The following is a 22,877-nucleotide window of genomic DNA, read 5'->3' on the forward strand; positions in this document are numbered from 1 at the left end:
GGTATTCAGCAGGAGAGTTCATTACTTGTCTAATAGTAGCAACACGGATCCTCAGTCCTGCTTACAACAGTCTCATCTCCAAAGAACGTAGTTTGAGTACATGGCATGGGGGTGAGGAGGACGGCCTGCAGCCAGGGAGATTAATACAGCTGTCGCATTAAATTCCATGATTATTGAAAAATACTGTGGGTGAGGCAGTGTTAGATGGGGGAAAGATAGATGGTGAAATAAAGAAAGTTCAGGGTATGTGAAGGATGGAGGTGGAGACAAAGAAAAACTGAATATAGTGTCATTCTTTTGTTTAAAAATTAGATTTCCGTAGTCATAAGCTATGAACTTTCATTACACTATTATTTATTAGAAGAAAACAATTCCAAGCCAGATGTTAGAGAGTGAGGGTTGGAAAGTCAGTCCATGAGTCTGGTGTGGGTCAGCTCGTCCCAGCGCACGCATGCTCACCCAGGCGCCTCTCCTGCCCTGGCCGGTCCCCACCCCCAGCCTCCGCACCCCCTCCTGCCCTCCTCCATCCCTTCTCCTGCCCTCCTCCATCCCTCCTGCCCTTCCCCAGCCCCAGCTAATGGCTGTGCTGAGGGGCTGTGGGCAGCGCTGGTGTGGACGCCACCTGCGCGCCTCCTCCTCCCTCCTCTCATGTTTGGGGGCCAGGGGCTGTGCACCACCCCGAAGGCATTGATTGCTGTCTGCTGGCCCCCGGCGCTCTGCAGTGCGCATATAGCACAAGTTATAATTTTTCTTTTGCTTACTTAAACTGTCTTTGTGTTCAGACCCTCCCAATGTGCCGACTTCTCCAAGCCAAACCCAGAGGAAGGGGGCGGTCAGTATGCAGTACTCCCTAAACCGGCCCGAAACGCTCGTCAGGTATTCCTGTGGGGCAGGGCTGAATCCATCCTGGCTGCCGGCACGAGCACGGCCGCCCGGCGAGTGTGGTTTGGTACGGAGTCCCAACCCCAAAATAGCATTTTCCTTGTGAGAAGCTAAAGGCGAGGCTCCGGCAGCTAGGGTGCCTGTAACGGGTGAGGGACTGGTGCTCCACAGGTGAAGGTCGGGGCAGGCGGTGCAGGGGTTGTGGCAAGTGGAGGAGACGAGGTCTCTGGGCAGGATCGCCGCAGAGCGAAAGCGCAGCTTTGCCCAGAGACCCGAGCGCTTCCCAAATGGAAGACGGGTCAGATTTGGTTTGATTTGTGTGTAGGAATAGGTGTTGGGAGCAGTGCGGTGTTGTGCTGCGGTTAGCGTATGTGCAGGAACAGCCCACGTCCCCCTGGGAAGCTGTACTCATGAGCCGTATGGTTTCCATCAGAGCGTTCCTCTGTCTGTTTCTGATTTAAAGTGGAGCTTTGACTAAACCTGATCAATATTTTGCATGCCATGCGTGAAGAACCAGATGTTGGAAGTTTCCTATCGTTGAGAGGGAGGGGGCGAACACCCCCCCAGACTTGCAGAAATCAATGTTCTCTGACAGAAGTTGGTTGGTTTTCCTAGGAACAATATATTCCTTTGATTTTCAAGTTGATTTGTCTTCTAACAAGGTTCTGGTTTAATATTTTGAATTTGTTTCCTGTGATACGGATAAATTCTCGCAAGGGGAAAGCTTAACAGTATGATGGACAATAACTACACGCACTTGTCCAGCATTTCATCGCTTCCAGCAACTCACGGCTGGTACTTGTTCGTCCGTTGTGTTGTCCTAGTCTGGCCTGCTCCTTTCCTCTGTTGGGCGACTGATGGGAATCAGAGGTCGCGTCGTGTCAGGGGTGGACTTGGTGGCATTGGCACCCTCAGGTCTTGACTCCTCCAGCACGACAGGCAGGTGAAGCTGACGCAAGCACAAGGGATATCTGAACATACCTCGCGTGCATGGAGTGGGAGCAAAACAAGAACAGAAAACAAGACACGTTTATTAAACCGTTTAAAACAAATGTTTTCCTAAAATCCCCCTTTAAATGAGAGCAGTACAGATGTGCCTCTAGTTCCCACAGAGACCATGTCCTTAATATTTCCTTGAACCTGTGACCAGATTTTTCTCTTAATTGCTCACTGGGGGTTTCCTCTGCCTTCTCGCAGAAGCTGCTGCTGAGCCCGTTGGCACTTTCTGAGCTCGAATGTGGGGTTTGTAGGACGGGGGCTTCCCCGACGCGCCTCTCAACAGACGGGAGACGGGGCTTGCCGTGCATCTCCTGGAGCGAGACCCCCAGCCTTCAGCGAGATGGGGCGTCAGGGAGGTTTTATTGCAGAGTTTGGAGCTGAGCAGGGCAGAGCAAGGCTGGTTAAGCTGGGCCATGAGCGCTGGTCGTGCGGCTCTCGCGACTGGCTCGCTAACCTGAGCTTTTTATGTCTTAAGCCGTTTCTCTTTTTCTAGCTCAGGAAGAGGGTAATGCATGCAAACAATAGAAATGAGAGGGAGAAGAAGTTCTTATGAGGGAAAACAGCAAAAAATCTTTTGAGGGCACCAGTGGGATTAGTGCCCTGGTGGATTCTTCAAATATTACAGTGAATTTAATTAAATACATCGTGATCCCAAAAGAGGGTAGTCTAATTAGCCAGATCTAGAATACATTTATTCTCTTCCCTCGCCCTTCCAATCAGAAGCCTCAGCATCAGCTCCTATCCTATTTTTAATCATTCCTAGACTCAGAGGGCTCTCCTTCCTCCGTGTTAGCTAAGCACGCAGCGCTGGGTAATATGTGACTTTAATCTTATCTTAGCTGTAACTGAGACAATACTCGTCAGAATTTTTACCAGAAGGTCCTGGCTGCACATAGGCAATATTTTTGATTGGCAAACCTTGAGATCACGTCCAAATCACCTTACTTAGGTGTCTTGGGTGAAACGCGTGGCAGGGAAAGAGTTCCATGAGAGGACTCAGAAGACAAAAAGGCCTTGGGGTTGGATGGTAGGAGGGATTATTGCTTAGCTGAAACGTAGGTGTGTGGTGGAAACACCAACTGGCCTTCGCGGAGGAGTCTTTTGTGTCATTTGACTTTGGTATCTGTTTTTCCTCAACTTGTGATAAGCCCTTACTGCGGGAACTGGGAACTCTCAGCCCTGACACTGCCCAAACTGAACGGAGAGAGCGAATTCTTCCCTCTGGTTTTAAGAACTAATTGCTGCATCCTTGGGATCTGTGACATAAAATGGCTATTCATTTCCGTAGCGACATGAACCTCTGTGCCAGACAATTGATAGATTTTGTCAAATAATCAAGGTATAATACTCTCAAATTAGCTATATTGGCTGCGATAGCACCACTTCAGAGGGTGGCAAGATTATTTTTTTTCCAAGTGCTAACCTCTCGCAGTGGTACCCAGCTGCATGCTCACCGTTGGCTTTTCATTCTCCATCGCTGTCACGGCTGTCTTCCAGGCCAGGCTGCTGCTTTCTTCAGATCCAAGGGAGTAAAACCTAGATGCCAGGGAACGGAGCACTGGATGATGGATAGGATGGCACACGCTCTGGGCTCTGCTTCCATATGCTGTTTCCAGGACCTCTTGATCTAATGGGTTCATTGTGTTCTAGGATTGTTTTAGTTTTATTCTTCTTAGTTTTCAATGCGAATTTATCAAATTTAATTTTATCTGTTTGACATGAAGTTGGATCCCCTCCCAGGATAAGCTTTAAATATGAAAGAATTAGCCATGCGTAGGTCGTGAATAGTTGTTAATGTTGGATCAGGTTTTTTTCACTGAAGGAGATGATCTTGCCTATCTTGATTTTTTCTTCTGTGTTGGTTTCAGCGTGTTATGTTTTTTCTTGCTTCTAAGCACGAGAGCGCACGGTATCTTGAGAGTAAACAGGCTTGATCTTACTGCGCCTTTGTCAAAATGTGGTTTCTTACTTAATTCCCGGGTGGCTTTGAGCAATTTACAGTGGACTAACCCAGGGAGACTGGAGATAATGCAGGAAATTCACCTCTCTCTACTTTGTTCTTCACAGCACCTTCAGCATCACGAGAGCGGGGTTGAGGGTGAAAGCTGCTATTACCACTGTGTCCTCTGTAACTACTCCACCAAGGCCAAGCTGAACCTTATCCAGCACGTGCGCTCCATGAAACACCAGCGGAGTGAAAGCCTACGTAAGCTGCAGCGCCTCCAGAAAGGTCTCCCTGAAGAAGAGGAAGACTTGGGACAGATCTTCACCATCCGGAAGTGTCCCGCAGCTGAGGCCGGTGAGTGCTGCCTCCCTTGCATGAACAGGGTCGGCTCTTGGCTGCTCTCCCTCACAGGTTTCGACTAGCAGCATCAGATGTTCTGTGCAGTTTCGTGACAAGCTCGGTGACTTTCTTGTTTCTCTTCCCTGCTGTGGGGATGATGCTTATCGCTTATCAATAATATTTTACGGAATTCCCGGCCGCCCGGAGGTGGGCCAAGACCCCTGTGTACCTGCAGCATCCAGCGTAGCTTTGCTTCACCAGGCTTGTGGGTGGTGGCTCTGAAGCACCAAATACTTATGTGTGTGCTTCGTTCTGCTCTTCTAAGTGGTGCCCTCTGTTCCAGTGGGCTAAACACAAGTTTGACATGTAGAAGTGTGTGTATTTGTTCTGGTTAGTGTCTTAAACAGTGGAATATCGTGTTGAGTATCTAAAGATACCGTCACATTTGGACAAACTAGTCCATTGGACAACATTTGGACACCAAACTAGTGTACTGTACTTTTGGTAGATATTTTGCCACGTGTCAAGTGATGTCCTGAGCGCCAGTGCAAACCTGTATTGCAGCCACATTGGATTGGGAGGAGAAGCTGGTTGATCGGGGTGGGCAGGAGAAGGGACGAGTGTTTCTGTTTTCTGTGTCTCCTCTTGACAAGGATAAAGTGAAGGGCTTGGATGGAGCTTTTGCTCATACAGGAAGGACAGGTAATAGGAGAGGGATTGCAGCTGTGAATCTAGCAAGAGAAAATGTGCCTTAAAGGGGACAGTTAGGCTGGGCAAAACAGAAATTGTACTTTGTTTGATCATTTGAAGGGTTAAGAAGTTTTTTTATGTTAGGAAAAGCAAGATCTCATTAAGTCCTCTGCAGAGGGAGAAGGAGGAGAGCCTGCCCGAGTCGACTGGTGCATATGTTGTCAGGGACGTGAAGGTGCTGGAGCTGGGAGGGTGCCAGCGAAAGCCTTCAAAACCCTCCTCTCAGCTTCAACGAGGATTTTCCTCCATGACCGCTGTAGAAATGGCTAAATCTTACAGAAAAGTGCTCTGAGGAACTGGCATTCTGCAATTAGTGCATACAGAGACAAGAAAAGTGATCTTAGCTTAAAGGCATTGAGCAAGGAAAGCAACACCAGCTGGAAGAGACTGTGTGTGGGTCTTAGAAATGTTTCTTGAAGTGACCTGGGTTGCATTGCTGTTACGCATGTTACTAACAAGGATCTGAAATATTTGCAGAACACCCAGAAAGTAAAACAGGAGATTTTTCATTAAGAGTTAAATTCAGTCTCATGGAAAAAAAGTGACCCATCTGTGAACTCGGTGGCCCAGTGGAGTCGAGGGCATGGAATATGCTTTCCCAAAGGTCACGGTGACAGTGAAAGCGCGCTGTGGTTGCCACACCATCCTGGAGGGGACAGCAGCTCTTACAGCCGTTCCGCTTCTCTGCGATGCTCCGCTGTAGAAAAACATTCCGATTTCGAAAGGATATGTTGACCAGTGTTGTACGGTTTGTGAGTTTTCTTAAAAGTAAAACGAACAGAGAGGAGAAACCATCTGTGCCCTTTTGTGATACACAGAACAATCTTGAAAACCTTTGCTTACTTTAGAAATTTTTGTTTACTTTGTCTTTTACTTTAGAAACCTTATCTTTCCCTGTATGTCCGCCAGGATTGTGACATTGCAGGTACTGAGAGTGCAGAAGGTGACTAGCTGAGAAGGAAAAGGATTTGTTGACCATTTTAAAAAATGTAATTTTTTTTAACTAAAAGGCTTGTCAAGTCGCTGAAAGGAAATCTCCATTTAAAAATGGAGATTTTTTTTCTTTTTTTTTTTTCCTTTTCAAATGGCTTGAGATAATTTCCTTTAAGCTTGTTGGTTCTTCAACGAAAACTTACAGCAAACAAGACACTAAGAATTTCTTTATCATATTTCTTTATCAGAAATAAGACTCTCTAGAATGCGACGGTGGGGGGACACCTCTGATCTGTTTTGCAGGTCGCTTTGACCTGAGATATTTAATTTCAAGCACTCTTCCAGTCCATTGTTGAGCAAGACAGCAGGCACACCTCGCTGGTGGCCGCAGGCACAAGGCCCGGTTATCCCTGCAGCGACGGCAGTCGGATTTGGGTGAGAAGCTGCAGTATCCCCGTGGGGGAGAACAGATGCTCTCATCTCCCCTTTATTCTGATCCTGCCACGGCATCAGAACATCAACTGGAATATAAAGCGGGGTGGCCCAGTCGTCCCAGGCCGGCAGCGGGGCTGAGGACATCTCCTGAGGGAGGATGCGTCAGGATGCCGCCAGCTGGAGCTGGGCAGCCCTGGCAGGTGCTGGTACCTCTGCTCCTGGGCATCGGGGCAGGCGGGGGCATCGCCTGGCACGCGGGGCTGCTCCTCGCAGCGAGCAGGGTTGGCCTCTTGCAGTGCACAACAATAACTTGTTTCTCGGCTTTGATTTATTCCGTGTAATTTCTTCATGCATAAAAAGATCTGCCTTGAACAGGCTGATCCTTCCCTTTTTTCTGTGATGTTTAAACTTCCAGTGTTATAAAATGCTGCTCTTATTTATTATTTAGCTGGCTGCCGTTATTTTTCAGTAGTTTCGGGTGTCAGCGATGTGTAGCAGGAATGCACATGTGCCTAGGCTTAAATTCACTCTTCTGACGTGTTTGGTTTTTCTTGGTTTTGAACTTTGCCAGTGTATTTGGCTGTTACGCCCGTTCGGGAGAGCAGCTCGTTCTGCTCATTGAGGCTTCACTGAGGGTCTTCCCAGCACGATGCTGCCAGCGTGGGAAACGCGCTTCCTCCATGGCAGGGCTGCACTGCAGGTTTGCAGCTGGCGCTCTGCATTTCTTCCTCCTCCGTAATACGATGGTGTCTCTATTGTATCCCCGTTTGGCTTTTATTGTTTTTTTTCTGAGAGCAAGGTGGACTTTCCTCTCTGCCTTTTGATGACAGTCTCTGGTGATAGCATATAACACGAGAAAGCCTTCCCTGTGTTTCAGACACCTTGAGCAAAAGTGCTTTTCTGATGTGACACGTCTCTGTCAGGGGGCTGAAAGGGATGCTGACTGTTTTGCTGGTTTGCTGCGTTACAAATGCAGTGGTTTGGTTTGCTGCTGCCGTTACTCCCTGGTAATCATCACTGTGATTCTCTCTCCCCTTTTAGTTAATTGTATTTGTTTTGAATTTAGTTTCCCTACAAATACAATACCAGCTTGCATTTTTTTCCAAAGTCAGTCCCCTTTTGTTATCACTGCTCTTTCTGAGGACTGTTAAAACATTTCAGTCCTCGCAGCTTTTCTACCTTCTGCAAAACTCCTCCCTGGGAGGGTGGCCCAGCCCTGGACCAGCAGCCCGGGGAGGTTGTGGAGTCCCCATGCTGGGAGATGCTCAAAACGCGATGGGCAAGGACAAGGCCCTGGCCCTTGTCTAGCGCCCGTCTTCTCTCCCTGTAGAACTGCAAGTGCTCAGGGCAGGGCGGAACTGTCAGAAAACTGTTCCCTCCTTGTGCTGGTCTGGCTGGCCAGCTGCTGGGCTGCCTCAGAGGTAGCGTGAAACATCATCCCTCTCCTCGCTCTTCGGCCTGGTGCGCTGGGACCAAGAGCGAGCAGGCACGAGGGACCGCGTTGTAAGGGATCCCGAGTTTCCGGGGGACGGTGGGGTCCAGCCAGCTGCTGCTGCCTCCAGGAGAGACCCCTGGGCCAGCCGTGACCCAAGGTGAGGTGTTGGCACGTGGCAGCCACGATTGCTCCTGCTGCTGCTGGAGAAGTTTGTGGCTTTACTAGAAATGCTGAAAGATTCTTTATTGCTTTTTTTTCTTTCCCTAACTTCATCCAGTTTGTGCCAATCTCCTCATCCCCAGCTTTGCATAAAACTGCTGGTTGCAGTAAGGAAAGGTAGCTCAGCCTCATACTGTGGCCTTGTGTTAAGAGGGACCGTGCAGACCGAGTGAGTGGTGTATCCTTGTTCCCCTTCCCACTCCATCCCATTTGCTCTGTGGCAGGGAGCAGGTGCCGCGGTTAAATGCCGTGTCTCTCTGTGTGTAGGTACTCGCTGGTGTGTGCAAGCATGTAGGAAAAAGCATTGCTGTCTCTGGGGCGGTGCGTAGATATTTGCTTGTATAGATGCATCTCAATCTGTTGGAAAAGAGCGTCTGATCATACCTTAATTAGTCCTCTAACAATCTACAAAGGTCAGTGCCAATTGCCTGTTCATTTACATTTGTAATTGTGGTGGTTCTTGATTGCACATTAGTTGCAACTCATTCCCTCCCAGCCCACAGAAAACACATGCAGCAGCCTGAGCAACAGCCTTGTAGACACAAGGACCTTTGTCTCTGCCTGTGCCAGCAGCGCAGCCTTCACTGGAACTTTTGTGTCTTTTATGGAAGAGAGCTTTAGAAGCTACACGCCACTTCCAGGAAAGGGATGATCAAGTTGTTGGCAGGGAAATTATATGGACATCAGGCAAGAAACCCAATCCTCCTTAAACTGGATAATTAAAGACAATTAAACTTTTCTGCTTGCTCTGAGAAATGTGCTAATTATGCAGGAGACAGGGAAGTGGGCCCAGGCTTGGACATTCAGCTGTTTTGTGTTGATGAGAAAGAACACAGCTTTAAGGGTGGGGGCTTATTTTCCTCTGTGGGGTATTTTTGGACATCTATTGCTGTAGTATCTGGGCTGCTGCCACTGCAGATGTCAGCCCCTTGCTGCAGAAGCATCTGTATAACGTTACCCATAAGCTAATTGATTTTTAATGATGGGGCTTTAGAGAAGAAAAAAAAAAAACAAACCCATAATAAAAAACAAAACGTTCTCAAGATGTAGGGATGGATGCACTTATGACTCATTAGATAATGAGAAAGAAGAGTGAAACAACCTGCACCAAATTTTCGTTCTGGCTTTGAAAGTGTTTCCTTCTAGAAGGCACGGAGTCCAGCAGCCCGTTTCGTAACTCGGACAGCCGTGTGCGGAGTAGCCGGTCCGGAGCGGGATGGCCGCTTTGTCTCCAGCGCGTGTTGCCCAGAGGCGTACGCAGTCCCCTGCTCACCCTGTCCCATCACTCTATGCATGCTGTCCACACGGTTGTGGATTTGTTACAGCCCCGGCTGCTGAGCCTGTTTCTCCTTAGGCAAGTGCCGTCCATAATTAATCTGTTTCCTCCCTTACCTGTTTCTCCTGACTCTTCCCGTTTTCCATCTCTGTCTGCTCTCCCTTTCCGTAGCTGTCCTCCTGTGGGAGGAGCAGAGGAGGGTTTGCTCACTCTTCCCGCTGTGTAGGACAGAAGTCCATCAGGCCTCCATCGGATGTCTGCGTTCCTCACCTGCACCGGAGTCCTGGGCGTCCCTGGCTCGGGACTGCTGCTTTGTGCAGCTGCTCGGGTCAGGGTCCGCCACACTCCTCAAGTCAGGAGGAAGACCTGATGCTCACGGTAAGCCTGACCTGAGCAGAAGTCCCTCAGGTGGAAACACTTCATGCTTGGGCTCTGCAGGAGATGAACTAGATCCGGAAGGGTCAGGTGGAGCTGAGGCAAGAGACCACCTAGAGTTTTACGATGCCCAGGAGCTTCATTTTGATCATCCTCTTGTATGAGCCCTGAATTTGTTGACATCTTTGAAGGGAAACAGAGATTTTAGCAGATGTAAATGCAGAGGAAAATTTGCATGGCCAAGGAGTTGTGCTGGTGTCAGGAAGCTGTGCAGTCCCTCTGTGGCTGGAGAAGAGGTTCCTGCCCTGCCACACGAGCAGCTGAGGCTCAGACCACCCCGTCTTGTCCAAGGAGGTAGCAGAGCACACCGAGGAAAAGGTGCGCGCCTTTCTCCTTCTCCTTTTCCAAGGTATTTCGAGTACTGCAGTCTGGGCACGATCTGTGGAACTGCTGAGAATGCTTTTGAAAAAAACAACAGCAAAGTATATGGCAAGTGAGCCCAAAAAAGTCAAATTTGTTGATCTTTACAGTTGTACTGGAGACCGTTACAAAGCTCTGGGACGAATAAGATGACTTGTGGAAAAATCATGTAATATTTAGTGGGAAATGCTGACCATTTCTCAACTCTGTGAGTCATCCTATAGACTATTTTACAAAGCTTTGTGTCCTTAGTGTGGAAATCTGTAGGAAAGCTAAAAATAAATTCAAAGAATATCTTCTATTCAGTGCGGCTCTAGATTTTTTTTCCTTAGCACCATATAGTTCTGGAGAAGCTTTGTCCTTGCAGATATGGGAGTGTTCCCCTAAAACCAGGCTAAGCCAGCCAGAGTAGTTTTTGAAGAATTATTGGGAATAATTGGGAATCCCATCCTGGGAAGGGATGCCGCACCATTGCACCGCAGAGAACCGATCCCCTATGGTGGACATACTGTTTCAGCAATCTTACTAACCTCTGCCAAATCCTTAGCAGCCATCCTCTTCCAACACACAAAGTCATTGTTGGGGCCCTCGCGTGTGAAGACTGAGGGCAGGCTCCCTGGAAGCCGTTGCTAAACTCGGCCAAGCGCAGTCAAAAGCCCCTTTGTTTGGGCAGGAAAGGGGCTGGAGCGGGTGTCAGCGGGAGGATCGCTGCCTGCCCGTCTTCCCCTGCCTGGCCTTGCTGGAGCATCCGTGCCGCTCGCTCTGCCAGCAAACAGCGAGGGACCAGCCACTCTCCCCGCTCCAGACAGGTTGATTACAGTTATTTAGAGGAATATCTTTACTATAAAGCTCTGTTCTGGTAACCCCTTAAAAGCTGCTGGATCCCAGAGCTCCCTGGGAGGAGGGGATACCCCATGGCTCCTGCTTTTCCCCTCTCTCTGTCCCCCCGGGCAGAGACGGGTGCACTGTCCATCCACGTCTTCCTTGTATTTCAGCATTCGACCTTCTGAAGGGCTGCAAAACGTAGACTGAAATCAGGATGTGAATTTTTAATGAAACCAAGTATGTAAACAGAACTGAGGTATAGCTAGAGCAGTTGCCAGATGAGAAAAACCCATGTGGTTTAAAAATAGTAGTTACCAAACTCAGCTTGGCTCTGCCTGTGGTGCTTGCAGACGGCTGGATGCTCATATGGTGCTTGCACCTCTGTTTTCACTCTGAGTCATATGAAACACTTTGCTAATGTTCCTCTTTCTAAAAGCAGCTTTGTAGCTGCACCAGGGATGCGAAGGCAGCGCCGGCAGGAGAGAGGTGATGGTAAATGGGAACGGAAGCAAGTTCCCGTGTGATCGGGAGCAGATTTATTCATTAAACACTCAGGATGTGGTTTGCAGTATGAAGTTTTCTCTTAAACAAAAAGTTTCTATTTAGCAGAAGGGAGGCTTGATGTCAGCCACACTTGTCGGTTTCAATTTGTGACTTGGAAGTCCCACAGAATGCGTTATCTTCTTCCCCACGGCCGAAGCGTTACTCTCCGAATTCCCCTCTCTCCTACCCAGGCTCTCCAGTTCCTTCCTTCCCTTGGTGGTTCTGCCCTGGACTTAGGAATTGTGATCAGCCCAACGGTAAAATGAAGTGAAACAAAGAGCGGAGAAAGGGATCTTCCACAGAAACCTCCTGTGAGGGAAACCATCCTGTTGTTTTCCCACCTCGAAGAGCGGGCAGCCATGCAAGGCATTTCTCATTCACAGCCATCGAGCATGGAGTCATTATTAATGTAGTTTGTTACAACAGGGATGTGAGATGCTCCTTTGGAGTGGATTTTTCATCATGATTGCAGGCTCCATACTTCCAGTGGAACTTTTAAGACTTTTGAAATGAAAATGGGTTATGCCAAATGATATTCCTCCCTGCTTGAAATAACTCAAATTTATTAAGATCTGATGTCCTCCACTTGGTCTCAATTAAAGAAAATGTGGTCATTGCTAATGCTGCAGAAACATGCGTGTTGCTCTCCTACATCTGATAGAGGTAATGGAGGGTTTCAGAAAGGAATAATTAGTTTGCTTTTGTAAGCCTCTCTCCACTTTTCCATGGGACTTAATTGCATGCAACAATTAAAAACTTCTCAAAGCAGATTACTTGTACGGTGCCTGCAGGAGAACAGTGTAGAGATTTTATACTACAGCATCTACCAACCAGAAGCGCACAACTCTGGCTCTGCTGGTGATGCACAGATTTATCTGTCTGGAAAATGTGGCCCTTGCAGAAGGCTAGGGGAGAGCAATGTGTGAGGTGCACGCTGAGGGATTTGGTGTAAAATTCCCACCTGGTGCAAGCAAGAGTTCCAAATGATGTTCTGCATACCATCTCCTCCCATTGCCCCTGCCTCTTATGGCTGGAGAAGCTCGTCTGGTCTTGTGCTGCTGCCAGCCACCCTCTCCTCCTCAAAACGAGATTCCTTCCTCTGGTGTTTAACAGCTAACCTCCTTCCACGTGCTTCCCCTTGCCATTTCCAGGCTTGTCCTTGATTGACACATTTAATAATCTGCCAACCCAAATGACAATCTGAGCTCCTGTGTGCAAACATCAAATGCTGCCCAGCTTCACTAGCTTCTCTCGGGCTTTTTACCTCCCTCTTACTCCCCGCAACCCAATATTGTCTTTTCCCAGTATGTTATCTGTAACCCCCTGAAGGCAGCAGCCTGCTCAGTCTTTGTTTCCGAAGCGTTGCATGTAAATCCAGCCAAGTCATCAGTACGTGAATCGTCAAAGAGGTGCTCGGTGCGCGCTGCAGCAGGTAGTGGGGAGGGGGCCAGGAGGGCCGTTGGGTGCCCGGTCGCGTGCACCCAGCTTTGTGCCGGGGGCTGTTTCCTACAGCTGGGGGTGTGCAACAGCTTTGTTGTCTAAAGAGGAAATCCATTTCTGTCATCTCATCCTCAGACATAGGGAGTAAGACAAGATATTGTCCTGTTTTGAGAAAACATTCACCCACGGTGCAATAACACACGTGAAATAGCAACAAAGAGGAAAACAGCTCCTGGCGATATGTATGTTAAGCTGATTAAACTTGCAGTTCCCCTTTACTGCAGCATTTCTGATCTCTGTGCCAACCCCACCAAATACCCCCACATGCAGGATTATCATCTTGTTTTCCAAGATCTCATGTCATGTGTGTTCATTTAAAGCAGGAGGACAGCTTGTTGCGTTCCCCTTTGTTGTTCTGCTGAACCTTGGAATTTTTTCATTCTTTTGTGGATTGAATGGCTTAAGGACCTTTTACCTTTCCGGCAAGTTCGTGATGGGAGTCGCAGTGTTTCTGCGCAGGGTCTCTCCTCTGGAGGATGTCCAGAGGCCAGGTGGGTAGCAAACTCTCTCCTTCATGGTTGGACTGAGATGCAGGTGGAAACTTTGGGTTCTGCTTTAGTTTCATATTGCTTTAATTGTTATCAAAATCCAGCAACCATACATCTCGCAGCCATGGGCCGGGGTTGCTTTACACAGTTAGCTCCTTTGGAAGGTCTGACGATATGCGGAGAGCCACATGCTTCAAGAAAGTCGGTCCCTTTCGAGGACTTCTGAATACGCATAAGGGGACTTCTCTGTCCCAGCAGTCTTCTGTAGCATGATTTGTACCTGTTCCCTCCTTGCGTCCTTTTGCCTGCCCAAATTTTAGAGAACGCTATTCCCGTCCCAGCAGCGTCTTTCTGTCTTTGTGTATATGGGATACCATGGGACTGTTGAGGTCGGGCTTTGCAGAATGCAGGGGTAAAGTTGGTTCCCCTTTAATATCTGGCAGAGCCAGATTTCCTTTGTTATTTATTTTTTTGGGTTGGTTCTGAGTTTAAAGTAAAAAGCAGTTGTGCCTTAGCTCTGTTTTGACCAACCAGCAGTGAATAGATAATCTCTAAAGGATATGAAAGGTTTAATCATTTTAATTTTGTTTTTATTAAAGTTTATCGTGACTTTTTTTCATGTGCCCCTGGTAAAGCAGGGGGGTAACAGAAATCTGCACAAACCCCCAAGCATTCGCTTAATGAAACTCTCTAATGGGAGGCGCCTGGCGGGAAGGAAGTGGTTAGATAGCTGGGCTGGGGAAGGCAGACCAAAGGCACGCTGTAATATCACTGAAACGTGGCAGGAATCTCATAAACGCCCCATCTAGCTCCAGCAGACACTTGTCACTGGGAGCTCATGGCTTTCATTAAGCAGAAAGAGAGGAAGCTCTGACGGCTGACTTGTTCCAGAATGTTTTTCTTGTTCGGCTGCATCTTAAAGCCCTTTCCACTTAAGAAGAGCAAAGGGGAAAACATCACCAGATGCTGTAGTAAAACACTAGGCAGCTCCTGGTCCGTCTCCTACTCTGCTGGTTTTTTCTCTCCACCAAAACAAACCCCAGAGCCACACTGAAACAGAGCACAGCGTCTCTCCTGAGCCCCAGCAGCTGCCGTTTCCTTTGGGACAGAAGAGTTGCGTCCTTGTCCCTACGGTCTCGCCCTTGGTACTGAGTTTGGTCACCAAACGCTCTGCTGCCAGTGCCGGCTGCACTTTCTGCTTCTCTCCGGTTTCACTTTTCTCCTCTCTCCCTTCCAGTTTTAGAATAGGGAACTCTTTTCTCGAGGACTTTAAGGTGGTTGTTGCAGTGCTGCAGGTTAACTTCAAGACTGAAGGACCCTTCCTTTTTGGGGTGAATCAGTAAAGCCTTGCGGACATTGCAGCTTGAACAGCAGTAGATACTGCAGCCTAGTCTCAAGATGCGTTGGAGAAGGGTTAGAGTCAGTGTGGGTGACACAGGATTCATATTAGCAGCAAATTCAGCTCATGTTTAAAGTCTTATCAGCACAACCGTGATCCCTCTGTCCAAACCTTGCACTTGTTCAAGTGCTGTGTCTGACTGAGCCCCCTGCTTTGACATTCTGGTGGTAAGGAGAGAAGGAAACCTTCCAGAAACTTAGACACATGCTCCAGCAACTGTTCTTCCACTGCCAACCCTAATTTATGTTGTTTATCTCCATAGTACTACATGGTAGCAGCTCATCTCCAGTATCTTTCCTACAGGTTTGACTGTTCTAGCCATTGCTGAACTCTGCTGTTTTCTCCCTTTTTACACTACTGGCCTTCAAATTAAATATATCTGAAATGAACATGCCTTTTTCTGTGTCAACAGGCTAATGAGTTTAGAGACTTGCCTCACGTGCATGCTCTTGTTGGTGTATTAGCTCAGAGTCTCTTTCCCTGTTCTGAAAGGGGCTGGAGCTCCAGCACAGAGCTCCGTGTGAATTGCTGATACCTTGATACCCTCTTTCCTACTAATTTGCCCAATGAGACATTAGGTGGGGACAGTGGCAGAAAGAAAAGTTCAGTCGCGTTCAACTGGGCACAGGCTTTTGTTCAAAGGCAAGGAGGATGTTTAACTTGTTTATAAGTAAACAGCGGAGTAGGGTGAGGAGGGGCTGTGAGAGGGAAGCTGCCTGCCAGGCTTCGTGCTCAGGCCCGTGCTGAGGAGCTGCTGTGTGACACGGTCCAGCACCTGGGCTTGGCAGCTGCTGATTCCTGGCGGTAATTACTGACACACAACAAGAACTCTGCTTCAGACCAACTGCCTCGCCAGACTCCGTGTGAAACAGACCAAACCTCCAGCCTGGCCCGCCAGCGCTGCTCATGCTCCCTGGGTTTTGCTCCGCTCCTCGCGTGGAGGTGCGGCCGTGCCCCAGTGCAGCACCCCGCTGTCCGGCGGGGCATGGCCGGCAGACAGACCTTCCCAGCCTTACGCCGCCTGCCCGGTTGTGCAGCCGCAGCACAGAAGGGTGCTGGGCCTGTCCCAGGAGGAGAGGTAGGAAATGGAAGCAGGACCCCAGTCTGCCAGATGGTACTTCAGGGTTTGCTGCAGCTCCACACACACTTAATTTTGGTATCTCTCTGGTGAGCAGCCTCGAGCCTTGACTGATGAGTCCTGAAGAGCACGGGTAGGCTTGGGAGCGTGGTGCTCTGCTGGTTTGTCTCTGCTCGATCGTACGGGCTTATCCTTAAGGAGCGTCACAGGCTGAGACGACTTCCCTGGGGTGGGGTTCGCCTTGGCCACGTGCGTGTTTTGTGTCACGGCAGCACCTCTGTGAGATGGCAGAGTTTCCAGGCGTCCCTTCTGCTCAGCTGTTTCCTGCCCATCTGCACGCGTCGTCAGTAGTGAAACTTCCTGGTTGATTTCTGTGATGGGGGATAAAAATGAAAGCTGTGCTTGAAGCCAGGCGTCTTCTCCAGACTTGTGACCGAGTTTGTGACTGCTGCTGTTCAGGGTCAGAAACAGGGTTGATTCCTCTCTGACACTGACACCAACGAGGTGTTGTGATGCCACCGGTTCTGCCAAGGACTGCAGTTCCCTTTCTAGAGGAAGCATCAGCAGAGCGTCAGGAGGTGGTAGGCAAGAGCTTGCCAGCTCAAGGGGACCCAGACATGCCTCTGAAGGTCTCCCTCTGTAATTGATAGCTCATACGATCCAGTTTGACAGGATGCTCCTAGGCAGAAATGCCAAGTTTATTTTTCTTCTACAGTTCCGTGCAGTGTAAGAAGAACAGGAAAAGATGTTGTGGGATGGTTTGTGTTTCTTGAGAGGTACGTACACAGGCTGGATGGAATCTCCCTCAGTGCAGCTGTCATTCTGTATTTTTCTGTTTCTCCTGAAAAGGTTGTGCTTTTCTATATAAGGGTTCTTTTAAAAGGATTTCTGAGCGAATCTAAGCATAGAGCTCTCCCTGAGACTGGCTGAGGCAGTACCAGGTGTCCTGGGCTGTGGCAGCGTGTCCCGGAGAAAGCAAATCCACGCTTTCTGCAAAGGAGGAAACTACGTGGTTTGAATGGATGCAAAGGATGCCTTTATGGAGCGGTTTCTGTTCCTCACATGGGACATTTACACCAGATTTCTGGTCTCCAGCTCCATCTTTTCATCAGAGAGGAAATTGCAAGACAAGATCTCTTCATAACCTCCCCCTGTGGTGCTGTTGCATCACTAGTTTTAGCAGAACCTGCCTATGCATTTTCTGAGGTGGACAAAGTTACATTTGCTTCTCAGTGTCAGTGAGAACTTCTGTCCAGATGTTTACTGTAAATAGTAACGGAAAAGTCACTGAATGAGCCAATGGAGGATGTAAGTCAGGGTCCAGAAGCAACCTCTGGGCCTTGGATTAGCAAAGACACTAAGCCCACATTAGCTTTGTCCTTGATGTTTTAAACATTTTTGATTTACAGATTATAAAAATGTTGCTAATTTGTTTCAGCAGTTCTCAGAGATTTTAAAAGATGGGACTGAAACTCCAGAAGTCTGGACAACTTCGCAGTTTTGGCATGGATCAATAAAAATAAGTTACTTCTCGATTTAGGGTTTCATCCATGGAACAAGAAGAATATCTGCTTACTCTTCAAGGTGGTTGTGAAACTGAATTCCTTGAAGTTTGCCATGTGCTTTTCAGTCCTTGGAAGGGAGAGGCACGGTCCCTTCCCTTGGTCTTTCCTTCAGGTCTTCAGAGACAGAAAATTGTCCTTCCAAGTTCCAAACCTGCAAGGAGAGTACTCTCAGCCATGCCACTTCTTGTTGCAACCAGCGCAGGCTTCTCTTACGGCTGGTCAGCAAAAGCCGTTCCAAAGAGAGAAAGCAAGCATGGGAGAGCTTTTCCAGAGCTTGCACACCGAGACCTGTAGCATCAGCATGCTCATGTGCCATCCTGTTTGGAATGTGAATTTGAAGCTTGTTGCCACTGAAGATGCTGATTTTGGGTTACAGTGTAGGATTCGTTGCCTGGTACGAGAGATCCATTTGTTTATAAAAGCTGATGCAAGTCCACAGGGTCATGCTCAATGCTGGAAGAAAACATCCTGCACTTTTCCTCCCTTCGGGGAATATCCCTGCAGAGCATCAGTTCTTTTCCTGTTTGTTTCTGTCTTTTCCCTGTCCTGATTCTCTCATACTTCATTCTGCTGCAGGAGGACGTGTCTGATGGTCTTTATCTAACTAGCGAGACTGAAGGAGAGAGTCTGACCTAAACGAAAAAGTGCTTTGAGACTTGGAGATCTTTGTTCAGAGGAGTTTGTTTCATTCCATCTATGAAAATGGAAAGTATTCTCATCCTGCAGCTCACTTGTTAGGATTATAGACTTCATTGCAAGAGATACAGAGCATTGTTTCTGAAATTGATTTTGTTTTTCTTTAAGAGCCATAGGCAAAATGAGATCGTATACGTTACCAGTGGGGTATTTGTGAAACAAGGTTTTACAGCAGCTGGCACAGGGCTAGAGGTAACCCCTGGCCTGACCCACTCCAGCGTTTTCACTGCTGTTAAGTGTAATTCGACGTGCGCGCCAGAACACTCTCCTGTGCACTTGATAGTGGTCCGGTATTTGCCTGTATTTCTCAAATATACTTGCTTTGTTTCCCTTCTGTAAGGCCTGTCGATCCTCTGGTGGTGACGTTAAGGTCCTCAGAACTGCCTAAGAAGGAGGTACCAGACGCATTTATTTTTCCACAGAAAACTTGAGATTGTTTCATAATGTGTCTGCCAATGCCAGTGTCTTGCTCTGGCCGCTTCAGAAGGAAATTTGGGGACCCATAAACAAATAATAACCTACTTCAAATACGGGTCTCATCTTTATTCCTACTAAAATTTAGTTCATGCCCTTAAACAAGAGGGTTTCTATTTCTTCCAAATAGTCAGTTTGCTTTTCTAAGTTGTACATCTTGATGCCCTTGCCATATATTTTGTTTTGACCTCAATGATTTCTTGAGGCCGTGAGTTCCAAAGGTTAATTGGGAGCTGTATGAGAAAGCATTATCAGTATCTGCTTCAAATTTGCATTTTTTCCATGTTCATGGTGAGTCCTCCAGAGACTGGAGGATGAGAGAAGCCGTATAGGTCCAACTTCCTTGAACCAACCTTCATTTGGATGCTCCTGTCAAGGCCGCCTTATTTTTTTTCAGACCAAGCAGCCCTAATCGTCTCTCCCTTTTCTGTGTAGGTACCTCTTCCTACGCCTTTTCAGCGTTTTCATTCATCTCTGGCCACTTCATTAAATAACTGGCAGTGTTTAATTTTTTTTGTCTTGTCCCACACATACCCTAACGTGTTGTTTCCTTCCCATGCAGTGTGTCAGATGCAGGTTTCCTTTGGTCTGCCTGCAGGGATGTCCTGGCCTTTCCGAAGCTGGCAGGATGCACCATGTACATCTGCACTTAATGCCCCCCCCGGTCCTGCTTTGGACCCCGAGCCCTTAAATCTCGGATTTCTTCTGGAATGGTGTGTGCGGGGCCCCTGCGCGGCCCCTGCTATCGCTCACCAGGCTCAAAGGGGCAGAAAGTGGGGATGGACTGAGCGTGACTTGCGAGCGTTTTTCTTTGCTTTTCTGATTTGCTGGTATTCATGCAGGGCAGACGCTTCTCCTTTTCTGGGAACTGCCCTCTCATTTGGTTACCAATTAAGCTGAAGCGTTCTGGCCTTTTCCATCCTCCTTTTTATTGTTACGAAGGGTGAATTAGGGCTTGGTGTTTAGGATTGTTCTCTGGCCTCCGCTGCTACTTTGCTGCCTCCTTTGTGGCAAAACAATGGCATTAATTTTGGCCTTTGCAGGCAGGCAGGCAATCTGGCAGCGCACAGTGCCTGTCCGTTCCACTTCACTTGTGCAGCCACCTCTCCTTTCCACATCACCTACTCACTTTTCTCCTCCTATTCTTTTTTTTCCCTTCCCTTTTGTGCGTGCGTGTGTGTGTGTGTGGTGTGGAGGATTGCTCAGAGTTTATTTTGTTCCAGTCTGGAAGGGGTTAGAGGTCGCAGCCTGGATGCCGAGCGAAGGGAAGCAGGCATGTGGGCGATACGGCGTGAGCAGACCTTCCCCTGCTGTGCCTCCTTCCCTGAGCCAGCGCCTCGCCAGCCGTGGTGGGTCTGATGAGATTCGGGCAGTGGGAGACGGGTTGTGCCCCCGCCCCCCCCCATTACCCCTTCACCCGACGGTCCCTCTTCCAGGGCCTCAAGCAGTGTCGCGAGAAGGCAGTGACGTGGGGAGGATGGAGAGCCTCCTGGGTAGGGGCAGAGGGGTGCTGACAATGCCCTGTAGCAGCAGGAGCACGGGTGACGCTGGGGGATCCCCAGCACGCAGTGTCCCCCTGCAGCATCAGCCACGGGAGAGCGGGGACTTGGCAGGGGAGGGAGTCCGGCTGCTCTCCTCTGCCATGCCCCTGAGTGCGGCATGAGCCCCGGTGCACCCTGCTCAGAGAGGTCCCCGTGGGTGTCTGTGGGCTGGGTGCAGGGCATCAGTGCTGTCTGTGCCCCGCCAGCACTCTGTGGTCCCTTTTACCCCCTGGGCATCGCTTCCAGGTGGCCTTTGCCTAAACTCAGGAGGGTGGCTGAAGGAGCGGGTGGCTGCCGGGCAGCCGGGTGCCAGGTGCTCTCGTGCCGGATCCTGGAGACACTTGGAGCGAGCAGCCGCTGCTGGCTCCACTCTGGGTTTCGCTTTTCCCACTGATTGATGGCAAGGGAGGACGTGTGTGCGAGGTCAGGAGTGTGGCAGCAGCTCCCCAGGGTCTCCAGGCACCTCCTCCCCGCCATGCTACGTTCTCCCTTCCAGCCGTGCGCCTGGAGGGCGCGGGGGACCCCTTGCTTTCCCCCCCTGAAGCGGGGTGCCCTTGTGGAAGCAATCCAGACCAGCCAGCCCAGACCTCCTGGTGACAACCCCAGCCACCAGTGCATGAATAGGTTGTGGCAGTGACTGACTCACCTCCCTGGAGTTTTTTGGTTGGTGTTAAGCTTTCTGTTTACGCTTGTGCTACTGTTGTGCCAGCCGCTGAGGCGTGCAGTGCGACACCCCGTGGCCCGCGGGCACAAGGAGGAGAAGAGCTGCGTGGGTGCAGTGCCCAGGGCTGCAGGGCCAGGAATGGTGCCGGTTTCAGACCGTTTCCCACAAGGGAGCAGCACCGGTGAAAGGGAAGGCAGGAAAAGAGGTTTCACCACAATCGCCAGGATCATCCTAAAACGGCAGAAATGGGAAAATGCTGAAAAGGCAGGAAACATCCGTATGTCAAGGATGTGCTGTTCGAAAGGAGCAGTGGGGTTTTGCAGCACCTCTCACTGGCATGGAGCATCAAGCCCTCCAAAACGGGGTACCATTAGAGAGGAAGGACTGAGAGCTAGGGCAGTGAAGAAAACCTACTTCTAGCCCCAAAAGGTAATTAATACGAAAAAAGAGGCATGTTAAGCTCTCATCAGATTGAAGGCTGCTCCAAATGGTGCAAGTTTCAGAGGGAAAGACTCAAAAAAAGAAAAGAACGGCAAGATTAAAATCAAGTGGAAGAGCACAGTGCTTTTCAGAAGGCAAGGATAGTTCTGAAATGAGCAAGGTGGTTAGTTTCTGTTTCATTTCTTGCAGCGGGTGGGATGACAGCCCCGTGCGCTGTCAGGGAGCTGCAGTGAGGAGGAAGAGTGTGGTACTGGGGCCAGATGGAGAGCTTGGATCTCACCAGAGAACTTAGGGAGCTGACTAGGGACATGCACTAGGGAAAACCAGAAATGTGAAATAGAAGTCTCGTGCGTGGCAGTACCCTCACATCAGCCACGCTCCTGCTAGAGTTGGGTCACAGCTCACGGGGGAAGCGGTGACCCCGTTGCGGTCTGAGGTGTGGATCCTTTTTTGTTTTCTTTTAAATAATGTAAAAAAGAGTAAGAGCCTGTTGTTGTTGCTGACGGTGTGAGGCAGTGCTTTCCCTGGCTCTGCGCAGAGCAGCAGTTCCAGCTCGATACAGCCAGCAAAGTGATGAAAGGAGGATGTTCTCCATGGCCTGGCCTCCAGCCCCGGCACGTGCCCGTGTGCCTCTCGCTGCCTCCGGGCTCCTGTCGGTGCGCTGGCAGAAATGCTCTCCAGGTCCCACGGCTGCTTTCAGCCCTTGGGAGAGCTGCTTTGGGCTCAGCTCTCTTCCTCTTCGCTGAGAGAGCACAAGACAGCTCTCTCCTGCAGGGCCACAGCTGGCTTCAGACCCCGGCCGAGTCTCCTTCGGGTCCGAGGGAGCGTGGCAGGCGAGGTGGCTGCCTGGCGTGGGGCGAGCCTGTCCCCCGCCGTCCGGAAGGCAGCAGCCAACTGCACCAACGAAGCGCGCACACAGTCAACAGTTTCCTTTCTTCTGCACAAATTGGCAAGGACTAACCTTGTCATATCTAGTGCAGCGCTAACGGGCGCCTGCCTCCAAGGGGTAATCATGCAGGCATAAATTCGGAAAGTTGCTAAGCTATGAGCAGTCTTATGAGCATTAAAAGTGTCCTCTTTGCCAGAAAGGTCATTCATAACTTGGCTGCGCTGCTGATGTACAGTCAGTGATATTGATTGATTAATGTATAAAAAGCACCAAATCCATTTGCTTCTATGAAAGAGAATAAAGTGCAGTCGACTCTCTCTTTATTTTCACCTCATCCTTTTGTTTGAAGGACGTTTTTTTTTTCTCTTTTTGTTTTGCCAGCTAGGTTTAAGGGGGTTACAAAAAGCCAGTTTCTGCCAAGTAATGCGTTCACAAAGGGAACATTGATTCACATCAGTGTCGCTTGAATTACCCTTAAAGGTTTGCCAAGGAGTTGTTCTTATATTAACCTTCTGTTCATCAAAGACAAAATAAATAAATAAGTCATAAAATCAGCTTCACTGCCCGCGCTGGAGTTGGATGCAAAACAGGAATTTCTTCTGTTAGGAATTTGTGCTCCAGGTGCTGCCGCTCAGCCCCTCTCCCCATGCTTTAGGCCTTTTCCTCCTGCAAAGCTGCTTCCTCCTGAGCCCCCCAGCCGGCCCCACTTCTCCCTCTCCCGGTGCGGGTGCTCTCCCTCCCCGCCTGGCCGCTCCCTCTTCCCAGG

At 49.2% G+C, this 22,877-nt stretch overlaps 1 protein-coding gene across 3 annotated transcripts in view; it reads left to right on the forward strand.

Annotated features, from left to right (window-relative positions):
• Positions 1 to 22,877, forward strand: part of ZFHX3 (zinc finger homeobox 3) — a 191,891-nt gene that overhangs the window by 108,764 nt on the left and 60,250 nt on the right. For all 3 annotated transcript variants that reach the window (XM_063334933.1, XM_063334934.1, XM_063334935.1), the window contains one exon: positions 3,949 to 4,180. In XM_063334933.1, coding sequence (XP_063191003.1) covers positions 3,949 to 4,180 — 232 coding nt within the window. The remainder of the gene's footprint in view (positions 1 to 3,948; positions 4,181 to 22,877) is intronic.

The sequence above is a fragment of the Chroicocephalus ridibundus genome, chromosome 4 (assembly GCF_963924245.1).
Source record: "Chroicocephalus ridibundus chromosome 4, bChrRid1.1, whole genome shotgun sequence".
Taxonomy (NCBI): Eukaryota; Metazoa; Chordata; class Aves; order Charadriiformes; family Laridae; genus Chroicocephalus; species Chroicocephalus ridibundus.